General features: G+C 39.5%; 1 protein-coding gene across 1 annotated transcript; it reads right to left on the bottom strand.

The window, feature by feature from the left end:
* Positions 1 to 59: 59 nt before the first annotated feature.
* Positions 60 to 14304, bottom strand: LAP3 (leucine aminopeptidase 3). The gene is made up of 13 exons (XM_030948260.1): positions 14080 to 14304; positions 13530 to 13645; positions 13146 to 13200; positions 11318 to 11423; positions 10050 to 10209; positions 7449 to 7610; positions 6312 to 6470; positions 5478 to 5602; positions 4015 to 4103; positions 2798 to 2900; positions 1122 to 1201; positions 380 to 492; positions 60 to 271 (listed from the first exon to the last, which is right to left on the bottom strand). Exons 1-13 carry the CDS (start codon positions 14200 to 14202, stop codon positions 73 to 75), a joined length of 1590 nt encoding a protein of 529 aa, XP_030804120.1. The 5' UTR covers positions 14203 to 14304; the 3' UTR covers positions 60 to 72.
* Between the last annotated feature and the right edge of the window lie 4503 nt (positions 14305 to 18807).

Here is an 18807-nt window from a genome sequence, read left to right as displayed (position 1 = left end):
ATTCATTTATGAATGATACCTTTTAAGATTTTTTTTCTTAAGGCAGAGTGGATGATTTTAGGACAAGTATTTTTATTTGGCATTGTGACTGTCTTGACTTAATCGAGCTGCAAACTCAACGAGCGTTCTGGTGGGCCGCCCTGCCATGCCCTTCCGCAGGTACGGCACCTCATCCTTGTTGGACATGACCCCAGCTATATCCAAATGAGCCCAGTGAGAGGCAGTCACAAACTCCTTCAGGAATGCAGCAGCTGTGCATGCTCCTCCAGCCCTGTGGGAAACAGAAAGAGGTATTGCTCCCAAAGCAATTCCAACGGCACACATATTAAACAAATGAGCTGAAAGAAAGGGGCACATGGAAGGTGTTGGTCCATCTTACCTGCTGTACTTTCCAATGTTGCTCACATCTGCAAGAGGACAGTCTGTGACTTGTTTTGTGTAATGCTCAAAAAGAGGCATCCTCCAAACTCTGTCCCCTGTCAAAATGCTGGCCTGAAAAAAAAAAACCCCAATGATATTTTGAGAATTTCTTTTTCTAACTGCACTTGTAAGCCCTGTTTTCACACATGCTTCTTTTTGTTTAGGTTTTACCAGTCTAAAAATCTTCAGCCCAAGATATTAGGTTTTTGGAAATACACTGCAAAACAAAACTGGCAATCCTGCTTTTTAGGTACTTTGGTGTTAGGCAAAAGGCAACATCAAAAGACCACTTTTTTTCATCTGTTTTTCCTTTTCCCTGCCAACAGAATTCCTTCCCCTCAGAGCTTCCTTGATCCATCGCACCTCAGCCACTCACAAGGCCTCTCTGAATTTCTGTATCCGTGTTGTTAATCATCTTTTCAACATGAACTAATTACTGCCAGTAGTCCAGGGTTTATGCATATGTAGTGATTTAAAACATGCAGATCCGTGAGATGTGTGGTGTATGATATTACATCTCACTGAAGAGCTAGTAATTAATAGTCAACTAAATATAGTACTGACATCATTCCTCTAAAATTTCAAAACATGGTAACATCTTTCAGATTTGCATAAGGACTTTCAGTAGTGTACTAACTTTACAATAAGACATATCACTGAATTATTACTATTATTATTTAACAATAATGCTGGTGACCTACCTCATAGAGGTGAGTCCAAAGCCAAGATGAATTTGTGAACACTCCAGTTGCAGCAGATCCCAATGCAACATCCATGGCACCTAAGGGAACACACCTTCACATTTATATGACAAAGGCAAAGGTAGACCTGAGCTATTCCTTGCATCCTGACTCCTCACATAACTTTCCATTTTTAATTCCCAGTATCAGTAACAGGAATTTATCAGACCGCAAAACTTGAGGACTTTAGTATACTGACATTTTTGAAATTCTGAACATTTTTATTACATTTATATATTCTAAAAAACACAAGAAAACATAAAAATTATATTCTGTTTTCCATGAAACTAAATTTTCTGATTTCAGATTGATGTTTCTTAGAAATCGTTCTAAGATAATGTATTAAACAATAACAGTATCCTCTAAAAAAAACACAGATATTATTTTCATATAGAAAATAAAAGTGAATGGGCTTTTTCCAGTTTATAGACCTCTACAATTTTTGAGCTGATACTTTCTCTTTTGTGAATTTCACTTACATAGACTTTTGCACATCATGTGTAAATTTACTTGATTAAATATTTAATTTATTAAAATAATCCTTACCAAAATATTAAACCATAGGATTACATATTTATCTATTTGATGCCCCAGAACTGCTTCTCTAACAGCAACACTTAATCCTTAGTGAGACGAAAAAAAAAAGTAGTTTAGCAAAATATGTCAAAGAAATTTCTATGGGAGCCCTCCTTCTTCCTGCTTTGTGCCCAAGGATCCCAGATAGGAATACTTTTATACAAGCCAACAATCTTAAATTCAGTTTCTCTTCTGTCTATTGAAATTTTCCACAGCATTTGAAAACTGATGGAACATAATTTAAGGCATTAGCAGAGAATCTATATAAGCATAATTATTTTGCTTAGCATATTAACTAAGCAACAGAGTAGAGTCCTGTCTGAATTACTCTTCCATGTTTGCTTTTATTTCAGCGACAGTGACCTCACCCATGACAGCTTGTTAGTGAGTTCATGCATACAAAATTGCTGGTTTTAAATTTAAATTTACAACTTCATTATTATACAACTGTAGAGAAAAAGTTAAAACACATTTCATAATGCCTAAAAGTATGCAAATTACACAAAAAATACTTCAGTCAAACGAATTCCTGGGGAGCGATGACGACTCCCCTGCAATCATGGAGGCCTGAGGCAGCTCCCGGGGTGGCAGAACTGGCACTGGCTGGGTCAGAGCTCAGGCACCCAGCAAGGCCTTCAGGAACCTGCCTGGGCTCCATGCCAGATGGACTGGGCAGGACTCTTCCACAAACATGTCACCTCCTCTGCATCACACAGGCCTGGGAGCTGAGAGGGTTCAGCTCAGAGATGGAATCCCTGGATGTGCACAGGGAAACACTGTGCACAAACACTGACATCTGTATAGGTTTTCCTGCTCTTGGCTCCAGCTGGGTTGACCCAGCCCTACTTCATCTCCACTGCTGAGCATGTACATCCCTGCACATCCCCTCCCCACTCCAGAGACACACAAGCTGTGCTCACTGCTGTCCTGAAACATGTAAAATCATCTCAGTTGCCTTTGAATTAACGGGGGTTTATATACACAGCACAACTAATCCACAGCCCAACTAATGAGTAACACAAAACTGACTTCAAAGTGAGCAGGGAAGGGACACTGCTTACCTGTTAGTGTTGCAGCATTCACAATAGCCCTTGGATTAAAATTGTGGGCATAGCAGAGAGCATCAGCTAACAGCAGTCTTCCTTCTGCATCTGTGTTATCTACCTTCAAAGGCAAAACCAGTAAAAAATCAGATAAAGTACTGTAAATGTCTCTTTCACTGATGTATTTCTCACATATTATCTTAAATAGCTGCTGGATAGAGACCCTAGAAACTTCAGGTAATAAAAATTTACTCAAACTACACTGAAAAGAAGAAAGAAAAAATATAGTACTGATATACAGTTATGTGTACAAAGTAACAGCATGTCTGTGGCTGAGGTAAGTCATCCTTCAGCACTACGACCTCCTCTGCATGCTGGGTCTCCTCCAGAAGAGCCTGGAGACTGGAGAGGTGTCTCAGGGGAGCACAGAGGCTACATCATGTGCTTGGAGCTACCAGAACTTTCTTGCAGATTTCTTCTTGGTGGGGGAATACATGGCCTGTCTTTTTCCCTCAAAGCAGAGGATGACTGAACTCAGTTTTCAGAGATGAATGCCAAAAAAAGGAAGGTTCAGCAAGTCAAAAGTGGCAGAATCACAGAAATTCAGACAAAAAGAAAGCCATATACTTCTGTGTTAAATCAGTGATCTACAGCACAAGGAATTTCAGTACAATTTAATCTATTAGATGAGTATGGAACCATTTGTAATAAATATGAAATATGTATCTTGGGTACTGATTTGGCAGGCTCCTTTGAACCAACAGCCCCTATGACTCAGAGTTCTGATTGTACTGAGCATTTTGGCAGTGTAAAGACTGTGTTACATCAGCAGGAAACTGATGTCTTACTTTGATGTCTTATTCCAGATAGCAAGGAATTCGCCTCAAGAGTCTGCTGGAAGCAATTCAAGTTATTTATTTGGACTTAGAGCCTGTATTTATGAGCATTGTAACAACCTCTTGTGCCAAATGAGCTTTTCCAGCATGCTCAATAAATGACCTTACTTTGCAGCTTTTCCTAGCGATTTATAAGACAAGTCCCATCTCTTCAATCTATATTTGAAAAAACCTTACCATAGCAATTTCTAGTTAGCAACATGCTTCTTACAATTTTAAAACCAGTATATTTGCACTGCTTATCTATAAGGGCTTTTTTAATGTACTCTGACTACAGTCAACTTGGTTGATTAAACCAGTTCACTAAAAGCATCCAAATTCCAAATTTCACATGCATACCTGTATTGTTTTTCCATTCTTGGCTCTAACTACATCTCCAGGCTTGTTTGCCTTACCACTGGGCATATTTTCACAGAGGGGTGCCAAACCTCAGAGAGAGAAAAAGAAAAGTGAACTACTAGTTTCTTTCTCAGAAAAGCTGTAGAAAAAACCCACTTAGATAAACTCCAAAAACCTCCTTAAGAAAACAGTACAAGTGTAATTTTGAAATTAAAGTCAAAATTCAAATTTTCCCAAACTTTCCCAGGAAGACACATGGTCCAGTTTTCAATCAGGGAAACTCCTCAGCATGATGCACAACCAGGCTATCTCACCTACACTACCACTAAGGCTTTCTTCTACATTTATTCCAGACAACTGATATCAGAGGAGCAATAAATACTATTTTTTGTCTCCTGTATATAATTATTCACATGTAAAGGAACTTCTTTCTTTCTGAAATTAAAAACTTCTCAAATAAACACTCTGAGCTATTCAAGCTGTGCTCACTGTATAATGTCTAGAGTAGTCCAAGGACTTGTCACATAACTCCAGCCATACCAAGAACAACTAGAAATGAGTAAAACACAGGCTCACCGTCAAAACTGCAACTATGACTGGGATCATGGAATGAATGAGGAATTTCACTCATAGGGAAAGCCTGCACCCGGCACAAGGTGCACAAGTGGAGCACCATTTTCATGAAGTACAGACCGGCTCCACTGCCAGCCCTCCCCATGGCACACGTTCACCCTCACTCGGTGAGGAAAGCCGTGAGGCTGTGCCTGGGCACCGCTGCCCTCTCCTGGCTGAAGCATAGAAGTGACTGAAGTACCCGTTAACCCAAAGCCGAGCTTCTCAAACTAAAACTTATTGCACACCATGTTCCATGTCATTGCCAACTGGTCTTGCCACAGCGTCTGAATCCGCTAATTTAATTTTACCTCTGTAAAAAAAATAAACTTTTTTTCAGGGGAAAAGAAATAAATCATTGCACATGCATAAAGGTGCAGACTGGTTTGGTTTGTTTTAGTTTTCTGCTGAGATATTCACCTAAGGAAACTAGAGCTGATCCCTCTTCCTGTTCAGTTGTGTCACGCACTTATGGAGGTAGCTCAGCACTCCTGACTCCTCATTCTAACTGCTTATACAGAGATGCACATTCCTTCTTGTAATGAAGGATCAGGACTTTTCAAAGACTCATTGGAAGTATCTTTATTGACAAACATTTCTCACTTAAGATGTAAAAATCATACCTTAAAAATCTTGATTTGGTGTTCTAATATTTTATTCAAGCAAAAACCAGTAATTTTTTGATATGCAAGTAAAAATGGAAGAGAGATTGAGCAAGGGAATGAGAGAAGTAGGTGCGCAAGAGACCATGATGTTTGTACATGGCTTTTATCATTGCTAATACTAGAAAAATACTCTCACAAAACCTTGTAGAACTAAGATTTTGGGATTCTCCACACAAAAACACTTACCAATTATGTTCAAAGGCAGATTTAGAGCTGCTGCTGTCACAATGGCTGAGCAGACAGTTGCTGCCCCTCCCATGTCTGCTCTCATCGCATCCATACCCGACGACGGCTTCAGTGAAATGCCACCGCTGGAACAAACAGCTCAAGTTCCATGCCACATACACTGGTGATGCTCTGTCCAACAGTGTGTGTTAACACCAAATAGCAGTAAATGCTAGACCTGGGGCTCCAAGTACCTCTACAACCCTAGTAAGTGTACTGGAAGTAAGGTATCTGGGTTTTCATTTCAGATAAAATATTACTTCCTCCTAATTAGGAGACCATAAAAATCCAGGTAACTGCAGTGGAGTAACTCATTGGTCTTCATAATGGCAGAGGTAAAAATCAACATATGGATGGGGAACTGACTGATAAATTCTTCAGCAGTATGTGACATGGAAAGTAGTTACAAGGAACTGCTGCTAAGGATGAACTATTTTCTATTTCCTTAAGCATTATCTAGATGTCCAGTGCCATACTGCAATTCTAAATATGCAAATTCTTCATCCACAGGTTTGTTCAGGACAAGAAAAGAAATAGCATCTTTTTACTTTCTTTCCCTCTGAATTTCCTTCTTCCCCTTAGAAGATGACGGCCTATTAATTCCTACTTTGGACAACTGATGTTATCTTATTGCCAGAAAAGGGAGCACAAGCTGCTATATAACACAAGTTCAGTGGAATGGCATTGGAAGATGTGCTGAGCAAAGAAAAAGCATCTCCCTGTTGAACATGAATAGCAGGAAAGCATTTTCTTTTTCTCCCTCTAATTAAAATATTGGCAGGGAAGCATACATACCTGTCAAATGTAACTCCTTTTCCTACAAATACCAATCGGGAGTCATCTGTATTGGCACTCCCTAAATAGTGGATCTCCAGAAAGATGGGAGGTTCAGCTGAACCCTTAGCTACACTCAGGAATGCTCCCATCTCTTGTGTTGTTATCCAAGACTCTGGTCTGGAATAGAAACATGTATTAGTTTTATTTTTTTTCCGACTGGACACTTCACCAAGGTGATTTTTTTTTAAGATACCATGATTCTTGATGGCTTGTACACAAACCATTTCATTTTAGTTAGTTATTTTGGAAAATGTAGTTTAAATCCAACCACTACTACCTTTTTTTGGTGAATCAGAAAAATACTTCCTCAGTTGCTCTTTGATTTTTGTTTTGTCTTGTTTAAAAAAACCCAACAAAACAACAGCTTGTCTACAGTTTCTGCATTAGAAACACTGATCTTTCACTTGCCTGTAAGGCTGTGGATGCTAAAGGTATGTGAAGTAACAATATTGCAGCAGGTGACATTTAGCTTTCTGCTAGCAAGATTTCCCCCAGTCTTCTGCTTTCAACAAAATAGCCTCCAACACTTGCACAGCCAGGAACCGTTTCCACTATAGAGCAGAAAGGAGAAATTCAGGGGCAAGAGCACTAGCTGTGCAAATTCACTTGCAAGGGCTTTTATGGCTCCATCTCACATTTTAAAAAACTATTAAAAAAATCCCAACAGTAACAGTAACAAATAGAAGATGTTTTATTACCATACCACACAAAAAAAGCAAAGGTATGTAAAAAACCCACTCGGGAAGAAAATAAAAGGTATTTAATATTAGCCCTCTATTCACTGAGGCTTCTTTTCACGGCACATGTGTTAATTAAGCAATAATTGACTGCATGGCTAATTGACAGTTAATGATTTTACTGCATCACAGTATCTTTCTTCCTCTGCAAACTAGCAGCTCACTTAACCCTTGACAACAGCCTGCAGTCTGGGCACCCCTCACACCTTTTCCCCAAACATTTCTCCCTTTTTTGTCATTTGAAGTAGCAAAGGGAAAATGAGATTTGAGTAACTTCAGATTTTAATAATCTGGAAGGTATCTTATCTCACTGTTATGGTCCTTTACCCTACAGAAGAATAATTTCCATGGAATTTACCTTATGTGGACCTTTACATTGCTGAAAGTTCTGAGCTTCTGTTCAATATGTTCAGCAAATTTGATTGGAGTTATATAATTAGCTGGAGCCTCCATAAGGTACCGAGCGAGGTTCTGCCCCTCAGCATAGGTAACACCTTTTTGCCAGGCTTGACTTTCAGCACTAAACAACAACACACAATGGTCAGGATTATAGACATTTGCAAAAGTAAGAAAAGCATTCACATATTTTCTTTCTTAAAATGCACTATCATTAATTTGGAGAAATTAAGAATATCAGTTATCTTAGTACAAGGACTCCAGTCTAGTAACTTATCTCTGGTTCTAGTCAGTGCCAAATACTTCAGAGAAATCTAGGAGAATCCAAGAGTAGACAGATGGAAAATTATCTATCCAATTCATTAGGTCTTATCCTAATCCTTACTAATCAAAGATTGGCTTAAATCCTTAAACACAAGGTTTAATACCCCTTCTGGAGTTTGTAATCATATTACTTTTAACAGCCTTGAAAGTTTTTATTTACCATATAAAGTCCCCAATTCTGTTTCTCCCTTTACTGAAATATGGTTATGTGGTAAGAGTGGAATTTGGATCTCATTTCCCAGCGCACTCAAGGCACTTCATTAACAAATGACACAGCAAACATTCACAGAGCTGCCTGTGTAGGAAATGGGGAAGTCTCTCTGGTTACTTTGACAGACGACCAGTACAAAACCTTTCATTTTACTGAGACAGCTTACTTTATAAGTTATCACAAAGCAAGGCATTGAACAGGATTTTGCCTCTAAAAAGAGCAGAACAGTGATAGAAGAATGCAGGAGGAATATACAAATAGTGCCTGGATATGTAAGGATCTGCTTCCAGATGCTCCAGTTCTTTGTGCTCAGCGATAGAGTTTAAGGAAGAGGGGCACTCCTCATGACAGGAAAAGAGACTCAGGACTTAGGTTAAGGATGATGGACACACACAAGTCCTTGGTAGCAGGCAGAACACATCTGAGGGTTCTGAGGGAGCTGGCTGGCGTCACTGCAAGCCTAGGCTCTTTCAGTTTGAAAGGTAAAACCGAATGTAGTCCCTGATGACTGAAAAGGACAAATATGCATCTTTAAAAATGCCAAGCAGGATATAGGGAACTACAAGCCAGTTATCCTAGACTAATTCCTTAGGAGTTTGTAGAGAAAGTAATTTTGAAAGCCATTTCTAGGTATATGAAGGACAAGATGGTCACAGGGAACCATAATTTTAGATTTGCAGCAAATTCCTGACCAACTTAAATGCATTCTGTGATGAAAGGCAGTTTGTCACAGAGGACCACAGTGGATGTAATTGACCTTAGGGTCTTTTCCAGCCTAAACAACTCTGTGATTTTTCTTGACTTTAGCTAGGTTTTCAGACAGAGTCCTTGTAGACAAATTGAGAAAACATGAATTGAAGCAGGAGTGTGTCTGAACACGGATACATCTCAGAGCTGCACAGTAAGACAAATCAGACAGACAACAATCTCAAGATTCAACAAGGAAAAATGCAATAGGACACAAAGAAAAAAATTCACTATGAGTGTAGTTAAGCACTAGAACAGGTGGTCCAGTGATGTTGTGGAATTTTCAACTCAGGGAGATATTAAAATGTAGACTAAACAAAGGCCAGGCATTAATGTTGTATGTAATGTCCACGTTATCCCTAATCCAAGCTGGAGTTGGACTGAATGACCTCCAGAAGTCTTTTCCAACCTAAATTATTATATTAAAAAGTTACTTCCATAACTGGTCATAGGACCATCTGTGTTTTCACGAAATGTTTATTTAATACAAGTTTAATCAGTTTCTAAACTATCTGCAGTGCTACAAAATAGGAGGAGTGTTTATTTTACATATAACTTATCAAGACATGCTTAATCAAGAAGCTTCCATTTTATTTCACTAACTTCTTTGTAAGGAAGAACTTGCTCATGTTTATAGTACATACAGGAAATTCCTCTCCTTTGCATGACAGAATATCCTATACCAAACATCCAAAGTCCACTCCAATAATTGTTCTGAAACCAAAAGCCCTGGTTCTACTTTCTGCTCTCAGTAAGTGATGTCTGTTTAGAGAGCAGAAGAGTCCAGGCTTCTCTTCTTGCATTATACTCTGTGAATGAAAATATAACAAATAAACTTTGTAAAATATATCCATAGCATATTGGTCTGATGTCAGTCAGCAGTTCCTGATTCTCCAAAGGATTTATCCATTTATGGAATTTGAAATACCTCTTCTCCACAATTCTGGTACACAATACCAACAGAAGTCCTAGTATATCACAACCTCTCTTCAGGTAGCTTTTACTTGTTATTTTTATCCTGGTCCTTCTTTTCTATGAAGCAGCATTTATTTACCCTTAACCTCTGAATATGGCATCAAAACACACGGAACAAACACTATAAATATACTTGAGATGTAAGATACTTCAGGAAATTCAAATCAGTAGGAGTTAAGAAGAGTACTGTTGCTAGACCTATTCTTTCAGTTTTGTTTTTCTCATGCACAAGCACACCATGCACACAGTTTCATAAAGAAGCAAACAAACAGATGAATAAATAGGCAAGCTCTCCTTTGCCATCACCTTCCATGAAGCTGAGGAGTAACTACAGGCTTCTTTTTTTGCTTCAGCTCATTATATTCATGCAATCCAAGGACAGCACCTTCTGCAGCTGCTTGTGCATCTCCACAGGGGTCTACTTCCACACAAGGGATCTCCAGATCCTGGATCTGCCTGCAGCCAACTGAAAAATACAGCACAGAACTGAGGGCCAAGTATTGCACAGAACAGCAAAACAGCTGACTGAGGTGATCAATGGGACATTGCAAGGAAAAAATAATTTTAACTAGAGATAGCTGAGTTTATAAGTAAGTCAGTCAAAGAGACCACGCAGCAGAAGAATTAAAAATGCTAATGACCATATACTGGCATTTTTTTACTAAAAATATCAGTTGATGAATTATAATTATTAAAATGTTTCACAAGAATAAAATAGGAAAGATCACAGTTGTTCTGACTCCTTAAGCTCATTCTGTACCAAAGCAAGGTTCTAGAGTGCTATGAATTATGACTATCTACAGGTTTCAGAAATTTGTCATAATTTAGATTTTTGCCAAGAATATGACTGTTCTTCCAGAAGAGTTTATATACCCTTTTATAAACAATGTATTCCATAAATTCCAAAATTCCATAAATTTTATTTTGTTCCCAAATAATTGAAAAGTGTTTTATGTCAGCTACAAAGTGAATGTTAGTTAACAATGTTAATGGCAGCTAGAGGCTAGCACTTTGGACAAATAGTTCTCATCCAATCACAGACTATCAAGTCTTCAGTGAGAACTCCTAATTCTTATTTTACACACTTAGATGCAGCCATCATCCTTGATTAAGATAAGCCCTCTTCTGTCTTCAACAGATAACATAATCATAGTACTGATGTTGTGAAAGTTTATAACACACATATCTCATTTATGAAATAAGTGGCAGAAGTAAATATATATGCATACTTAAGTACAGAGTGACCATAAAGTCAATTGGTGATGCTCCTGGGCACCAAAATACTAATCAGACAAGTGCCTTTTCAATATCACGCTGTTTAGGAAAGTTATTTGATATAAATAACTGCAGTTGCCTGTCTTCAGATTTGATTTACATTCTTAATAATTCCTTGCTCACTAAGGAATAATTTGACATGAGTATCAGTGACAAGTAAATGCATTTACCAAACCATGCAGTAAGTTGTGCATTTCCAAACAAAGGCATACCCAGACTTGGTCTTCAAAAGTGCAACATGCTGCAGAACTGCATTGCTTTACAGACAAAATGCTTTAAAAATTTAAAAAATATTTAACCTGCAACAGCTGTACGGATGTTTTCTTTGCCTTCATTCCAGTTTTCTTGTTCATTTATTCCAGCATTCTTCTTGCCCAAGCCAACTACCACGACACTTGGAAAGTCCTAGATGAAGCCAACACACAAATGGATTAATTTTCCTCATTGTTACAGCCACAGCAGAGTTGTTAAAAAGACTTTACTTTCCCAGTCAAGCATAGCATTAAAATAGATGCAGTACTTTTTCTATATCAGGCACTTTTCATTAAGAGTGCCTGCATGGTGCTTGCTGTGCTATGCTCCCAGTCATTTGCCACAGGCATGCAAGTCAGTTATTCTGTTGTCCAGTTCAGAATCACGCACATTGCACATGGCAGACAGGGCTTTATGCTCAACACATGGTAAATCTGGGCACCCAAGGGCAAGCCTAAGAGTCCTTGGAAAGCAGATCCAGCCTCCAAGCTGTAAGAAAGGACAGAACTTATCTGGAGAATCATAATCCTTTCTGGCACAGTATTACGTTCAAGAAAATAAAATCACTTCAAAAGCTCAATGTGTTAGCTCATCTCAGGAGCTCTGCCAGCAATATTTGCCAGGTAGCAAACCAAAGCCACACAGGGTACACCTCTCCAGAGCTCAGGAAAACAATGTAGCACAGCAGACTACATGCTTGCCTTGTAAGCTGCAAGGGGAAGGAAAGAGGGAATGAGTACTAAAGGAGCCTCTTAATAGCGAAGTCAAATTTGTATAAAGCTCCAAGCTATATATGTGAACATATATAATGTCCCTATAGCTCTTAAGAAAAAAATTAAATTAATGTTAGGCTTTCCCATCTCTGTCAGCCTCTGACAATCAGGTGTCAAACTGCTACACTGTAGTAAAGTCTTTTAGTCCATAAAATGCTGAAGCTTGCGTTAGCTTTCCAGAAAATCAGTAATACCAGTTAACATTCTCCTGTCTTCTATTGCAGAGATTTGCTACTCACTTCAGAGCCCATCCTGTATGCAGAACTGGGACCTTCAGTGCACTCAACTTCCATGAAATTTCTGAGAGCCCTTTTACCAAGTCCAGTGTCACCTGCGTGGGGTGTCCGCACAGGAATTTATACATGGTAGGCAATTCTCACTACAAATGGATTTATTTCAGATTATTGAAATAGCCTTAATGTAAGATTCAGTTACTTAGAGAGGAATACCTATTGTCACATCACATGCCTTACTAGAACTCCAAAAAAGCACAGATCATTCCATATTGGTCAGCTTCACATATGTGCATTAGTTCTATCACAGCTTTTCAAGTGGAACCAAAAGCCTGACTTTGATCAGATGAATCCTCATCTCATAGCCTTGTGATCTATCATGCCTGTGTAGACAAAAGCCCTACTTGAAGAACAGTCCCATAACTTGCTTTCAGAGGTTTCAAGCACTTGACTTAAAACCTCTAACAAAAGCCTATGAAGGGACTACCTTGTCTGAGAACTATCAGGTCTGGAAGGTCTTTGCACCTATCAGTAACTCCTCACAGACTCACCCCTCCTGGATACAGGAGGTGTGGAAGTCAGATCCAAAAGTGCCATGCTTTAGCTCATTCAAGAAGCAGCTATTCAGATCACAGCACCTTTGGAGCAGACTTGCTCACATCCTCTCCATTTGCAGCACAGTGGAGGGAGTGCAGGACTGTGCAAAAGGCTGTGCAAACATGGGCAGTGCAGAACAGGAGTTGAAACAGTCAAGAGGGAAGAAGAGCCAGCCACTTATACAAGCACAGCAGTGAACTCAGCATAAAATTAGATGTAAAGACAAACTTCACACATCAATCAACTAGCATACAAAATCACTAAGTTCATACCTGATGCAAACCATGAAATATACGTGTTTTGCCTTTCTTCAAAGGTGGCCCACATCTAGGACACAAAAAGATTATTTTAATACAGAAGGCCTTACTTGTGATCGATCTTGCAGTACTGCATTTACTCCACAACCACACAGTATGCCACACATGCACTTGGATACTTGGCTCTGTGCTCATTCAGAGCAGAGGATGGCTCCCATTAAATTTTTGCATGTTTGCTCAGTGATTGGTTTTATCCTGGGAGCTCCCCTCCAAACTGTCAAAGCAAATACCAGCCTGACAGTGATATGGACACAGACACTAATACCAAAAAAAATAGTACCATTCCTACTGGTATTTGTAGGTACTTCAGTCCATTTCAGAAGCTTATCACACACTTACAGGGAGAGAAGCGCTCTCAGCTTTCCAGACACAAGCCTATCAAAAGCATCTCCCGCACTAGTGAACTGGGCAGCACCATCATCCTTTTCACTAGAGTACACTCCCAGAACAAGACCCTAGAAAAGAACACACATGTAAACAACACGGAATTTACAGACCCGTCAGAGAATGAGCGAGCACAGTTTTCAAACTATTGCTACTTCGCTATGTATTTATCTCAGTTTTTGAATTTATCTAACGTGATGCACAGAGTAACACTTCTGTAAACCAGGATCAACTACTACAACTACTTTAAAGTGTGAAAAATAAGTCAGATATAGCATAAGTGAGCATACAATAATTTTGCCGATCACATAAAGACAAAAACTCTTTCAATCAGTAATTTTAAGTACAAAAGAGCTTCTCCCCGCCAGCGCAAACCTCCCGTTTGGCACCCCCAAGAGAAGCGGAGGGAGCCGCACCGCTCCTCACTCAGCTCTGGGGGGCACACGGGGGGCTCAGCCGAGAGCCGAGCGGAGGAAGGGACACGCAACCCCCGCTCCCCACTCACCTTCCCGGCCGTGTCTCGGCTGTAGCCCCGCGGCGAGGGGCCCTGCGCCGAGCAGCTGCAGGCCCGCGGCACGTCCCGGGCGAGGCGGCGCGCAGCCCCGCTCCGCACGCAGGGCAGCAGCATGGCACCGAGCGCGGCACCGAGCGCGGCACCGAGCACGGCAGGCAAGGCAGCACGGAGGGGATGGGAGGGGAAGGGAGCAGCGGGGCCGAGCCCGGCGCGCACAGCGCCTCATCAGCCGGCGCCGCGAGGGGCGGTGCCTCGGCGGCTGCCGGGGGGGGCCGGGACGGAGAGCGGGGATAGAGAGCGGGCCGCGGAGCTCTCCCGAGCGGGGATGGAGAGCGGGGATGGAGAGCGGAGCCCCGGAGCGCTCCCGAGCGGGGATGGAGAGCGGGGATGGAGAGCGGAGCCTCGGAGCGCTCCCGAGCGGGGATGGAGAGCGGGGATGGAGAGCGGAGCCCCGGAGCGCTCCCGAGCGGGGATGGAGAGCGGGACGGGGGCTGGGGTTTCCTCACGGTCCGGCACTGTGAAAAATGCATGTATTTTATGATTGGCTTTTCGCAAATATTAAAATGAATATTATATGTGTTGTGTTAGAAAGTAATGCTGTGTTAATTCTCTTAAGTAGTGTGTTAAATGTAGTTTTAGGTTATAAAAAATGTTAAAATGGAAACCATGCTATGTAGGATACTTTTTTTAAAGAAAGGACTCACAGCGAGATAGCAGCCGCAGGACACCTAAATCTTTCAGAGAAAAAGAATGTACTGCCCTCTTATCAGAAGAAACAAACTTCTTCCCACCTCAAAGGCGCTGTTAGGATTCAGAGGAAGAAGTTGACGATGACCAGACAGAATCCTGTATTTGAATGGAATTTATGCATCATGTATGAAGTGTATGACTATGCAACAGGCTATTGTTTTTTAAGGGTTGATCCTTTGTTAACGGGTGTCCTTTTTCGGGCTCGTGCTGCCCAGAAAAAGGTACCCGGACGTCCGTAACTCTTTGTCTCTATTGTCTCATACTGTCCTAATTCAAATTGTCCAAATTATTATTACTCTAATTGTATTACTATTTTTGTAACCATTTTATTACTATTAAACTTTTAAAATTTTAAAAACAAGTGATTGGCATTTTTCACAGGCACCATTCGTGCAAGGGGGCGGCTCCTCGGGGCATGTTCTAGATAGGTGGTCATACTTCTCTTGGGGATTTATCACAGATTTAGGCAACCCTAGTCCGCATACTTAATTTGCATATTAAAGATTAAAATGTAAATTATTTGGGAAAAATAAAACTTTATTGCAAGTGCATGTTACTGTAACAATTTCAGGCTGAAATTACAGAAAGAAATAAAAATGTGGCAAATAAAAAATAACACAAAATAACCCAATGAGAATGACTGTGGTTACATAGTGTCAGGAAAATTCACTACAGAATACAGGGTCATGACTGTAATATCAGAAGTAGATTTATGGTCAGCAAAAGCGCTGCATGGAAAACAACTGGTTGTAGTTTGCTGACAATTACTGTATTGTCAGTCTGAAGAGCATTGAACATGCACTGGATTTTAATTTCAGGTGAGCGAGACATTTTTTGTTTATTTCCCTGCCCCTGAAGTGTGAAGCATAGACTTTAAGTAATGCATTCTAATATGTGAGAATAAGACACCTTCTGACAGTATGTATAACAATGTTTGCTTTTCCATACATCCTTAAGTGGAGTTACACTGTTAGATGAGCAGAACATGATGTAGAAGGAGTTAGGCCTGTTCAGAAGGAGTTAGGGAGTCCATTGCACTTCCCACCTCACAGCTTTTTCCATGAAGTGGTACAGAGACAAATAACATGATTTATTAAGGTCAGCAGCACTCAGAAGCAATGACTGAGGAAAATTACACCCAATTTGATTTATCTTGTAAAAATGCATATTTTTAACATTAAACCACAATATTATTTAAAGAATCAAAGTGGTAATTAATTTTCAGATTCATTTATTTTGGGAAGGCTCTTGGACAATGAACAGGTTTTTAGTTCTTTGAACTCCATAGCTCCATAGCTTCTCCATATTCATGTCATTTCTATATATTATTCTGTACATACAAATTAAGTGGGTATATCTGGGATATATGAAGTTGTCTAATTTTATGGAAAGACAGGATTGGGCCCATAGCTTCAAAGTTCTTGGTAGATATTACTCATACATATTCTCATCTGGGATTTCAAATCTTCCAAGGTAAGAAGTGTCCCCAGAGAAGTGCTCATTTTTACATGTTGAGCATGCATATGATCAGATACACTATGTGAAGCATAATAAAAATGTGTAAATAAAATAGGTGACATATATCAAGTTGCACATTTTTGAAATTATTTTATGAGGTACAAGGGAAAGCTGAAAAGGTCTAAGTGATAAACTTACTTATTGTTAACCCCAAGGTGGGCTTTGTAATTGTACATTTCAAATATGTATGCCTGCATTTAACCTTTTTTTAATCCAGAAAGAATATCCCAGGGCAAATATTCCATGCATTTACCTATCAGTGTATCTTAGCAGTGCTTAAATTCAGACAACCTGTGCAGCTGAATGTTTAATTTAGCTTCACATCTGTTTCATTAAGTTTAGTTCATGCATGAGGATACTTCTGTTCACTCTGAACTGAAAATTCTATTTTCTCACAGGTCACAACGCAGTCATTGATGAGAATGTTATTTGGTCATTCAACTTGTGCAGCTATAGTATCCCACAAGGATGCTTCATAGGTCTGCTGTAAGAGAAAACTTCTCTTGGACCTTTACTGCAGAGTGTGCTCCATTCTTGAATTGATCCAAACCAAGAAATTACAATGCTTTTCAGCCCAGTCATCCCCTTTACCTTCATGTATACAGTGCATTCTACAGGTTCTTTCAGAGCTACTGACCTCCCTAGGAATCCACACCAACAAATCTTTAATCTTGTCCTTACCTAACTAGTCCCATGATTCTTATTCAGTAATATTTTTGGAGTGGTTTGAAATTTGGGGACCATCAAGCAGTTCATTATCAGTATGAAAATGTGTTGCGATACATGCATGTTAATGCTACTGAAAAGCATTTTCACAGCAATCACTCAATATGGAGGAATTAACAATCTGCTTCCTTCTCACCTCCTGAAGAGAATTATATTTAGTAAAAGCTAAGTTACATGCCACAATATAATTCTTTCCATACAGTAACTCTGTCTAAATTATACATGTTCATAGAACAATTACAAATTACAAGTATTACATTTTCTACTTGTGTAATTATGCCACACTTCAAGATTTTTCTATCTCAAAGCCTCTCAGAATTTTCTGGGAGGGGAAGGTGGTGGTACCACAGAGGCCCCTGGGGACAGTTTTCAGGGCAGTACTGTGTTGTTACCATCTAAGACACCTTTGTAGCCTGGGTTTGTTTGCTGCCTATCCATGTGCAGCATCTTTCTGGAGTTGTGGCCCAGGGCACAGTCTGAGTGAAAGCACCAGTAAATTTAGAAGGACACTGAAGCAAGAGGGTGGCATAAAATAGGAACTTCTTCTGCTTTACTGAGTCTCCTTTATACTAAAATTGTAACAGTTCTATAGACTCATCATAATTTTCCATCTATCTTTTAAATTTTTTAAAATAATTTTTGGTGCTCCTGAAAAACAAAAGTGGCTCATGGTGTCTTGAAGAAGATAGGTTAGTAGGGTCTATTGCAGAGGCACCCTCACAAATTTCTGCTTCACTCATAATCCTGCTAAACTTGTAGAGCCAAACCCAGAGAGGGTAGAGGCCACTGTATCCATTCTTAATGGTATATTCCATATCCTTTTCTCAAAAATATTTGCTCCTGGGTACCCACGAACTGTTCAAATCCTTGTCAAAATTATGGCCCTTCCTAAGAAAGTAACTTTTCCATCCATTTAGCCAGTTCTATTAATTTCAATACTGTTTCATCATACATCATTTTTACTTGATTTCAGATAGACTTAACAATTAACATAATTATGAAGAAAATTAATCTGTCAGATTAGTATTTTCCAGGTTATCTAAAAGCACTATTACCCTTAATCTGTTTACTTCCAGAAGCTGCAATAAAATGTTCATCCAGCAGCTAATAATTTTTTCTTCACAGACTAATAGCATCCCATATACTTTACATTTCTCACTTCTTTGCCTTGTGGTATTGGATAATTTCTGTTTTAAAAACATTTCACACACACACACACAGCCTTTGCTGCCCCTTAACTTTAGCCTCACAGTTGATGAAGTTCTCTTTTTCAATGCTGTATAACATCATCAGAGATATATGTCCTTCTTAATATGCTCTAGATAATTCTGTGAAAGTAAATGCCAAATATACATTTTTTCTCTTTTGAAATAGCTTTATCATTTCAAAGATTTGTAATAAACATGTTGTCTTTCTAAATAAAGAAGACATTTGGTTTGATGAAATATTTTACCTTAGCTTTCTAAAATACCCCAAAGAGCAAATTTTCTAAAAACTGAAACAGTATATACTCACTGCAGATATCAGTTTGTTTTGAGAATAATGATATTTATAGCACTTGGTTTTCGAAATTTTTTTCACAGACATGTTAGTTGCTGGTATTGTAGACTGACATGTTTACTCGGGTTTGTACACAAATCATCTATCCAAAACAAAGGCTGAAGAGCCAAGTAGCTGTTCCTGTCACAACAGTTCACTTGACCAAAATAGTTTTGCGTAGATTTG

The sequence above is a fragment of the Camarhynchus parvulus genome, chromosome 4, assembly GCF_901933205.1.
Source record: "Camarhynchus parvulus chromosome 4, STF_HiC, whole genome shotgun sequence".
NCBI classification, from domain to species: domain Eukaryota; kingdom Metazoa; phylum Chordata; class Aves; order Passeriformes; family Thraupidae; genus Camarhynchus; species Camarhynchus parvulus.
Note: the sequence above shows the minus strand (reverse complement) of the source record. Positions and strands in the feature narration are given on the sequence as shown.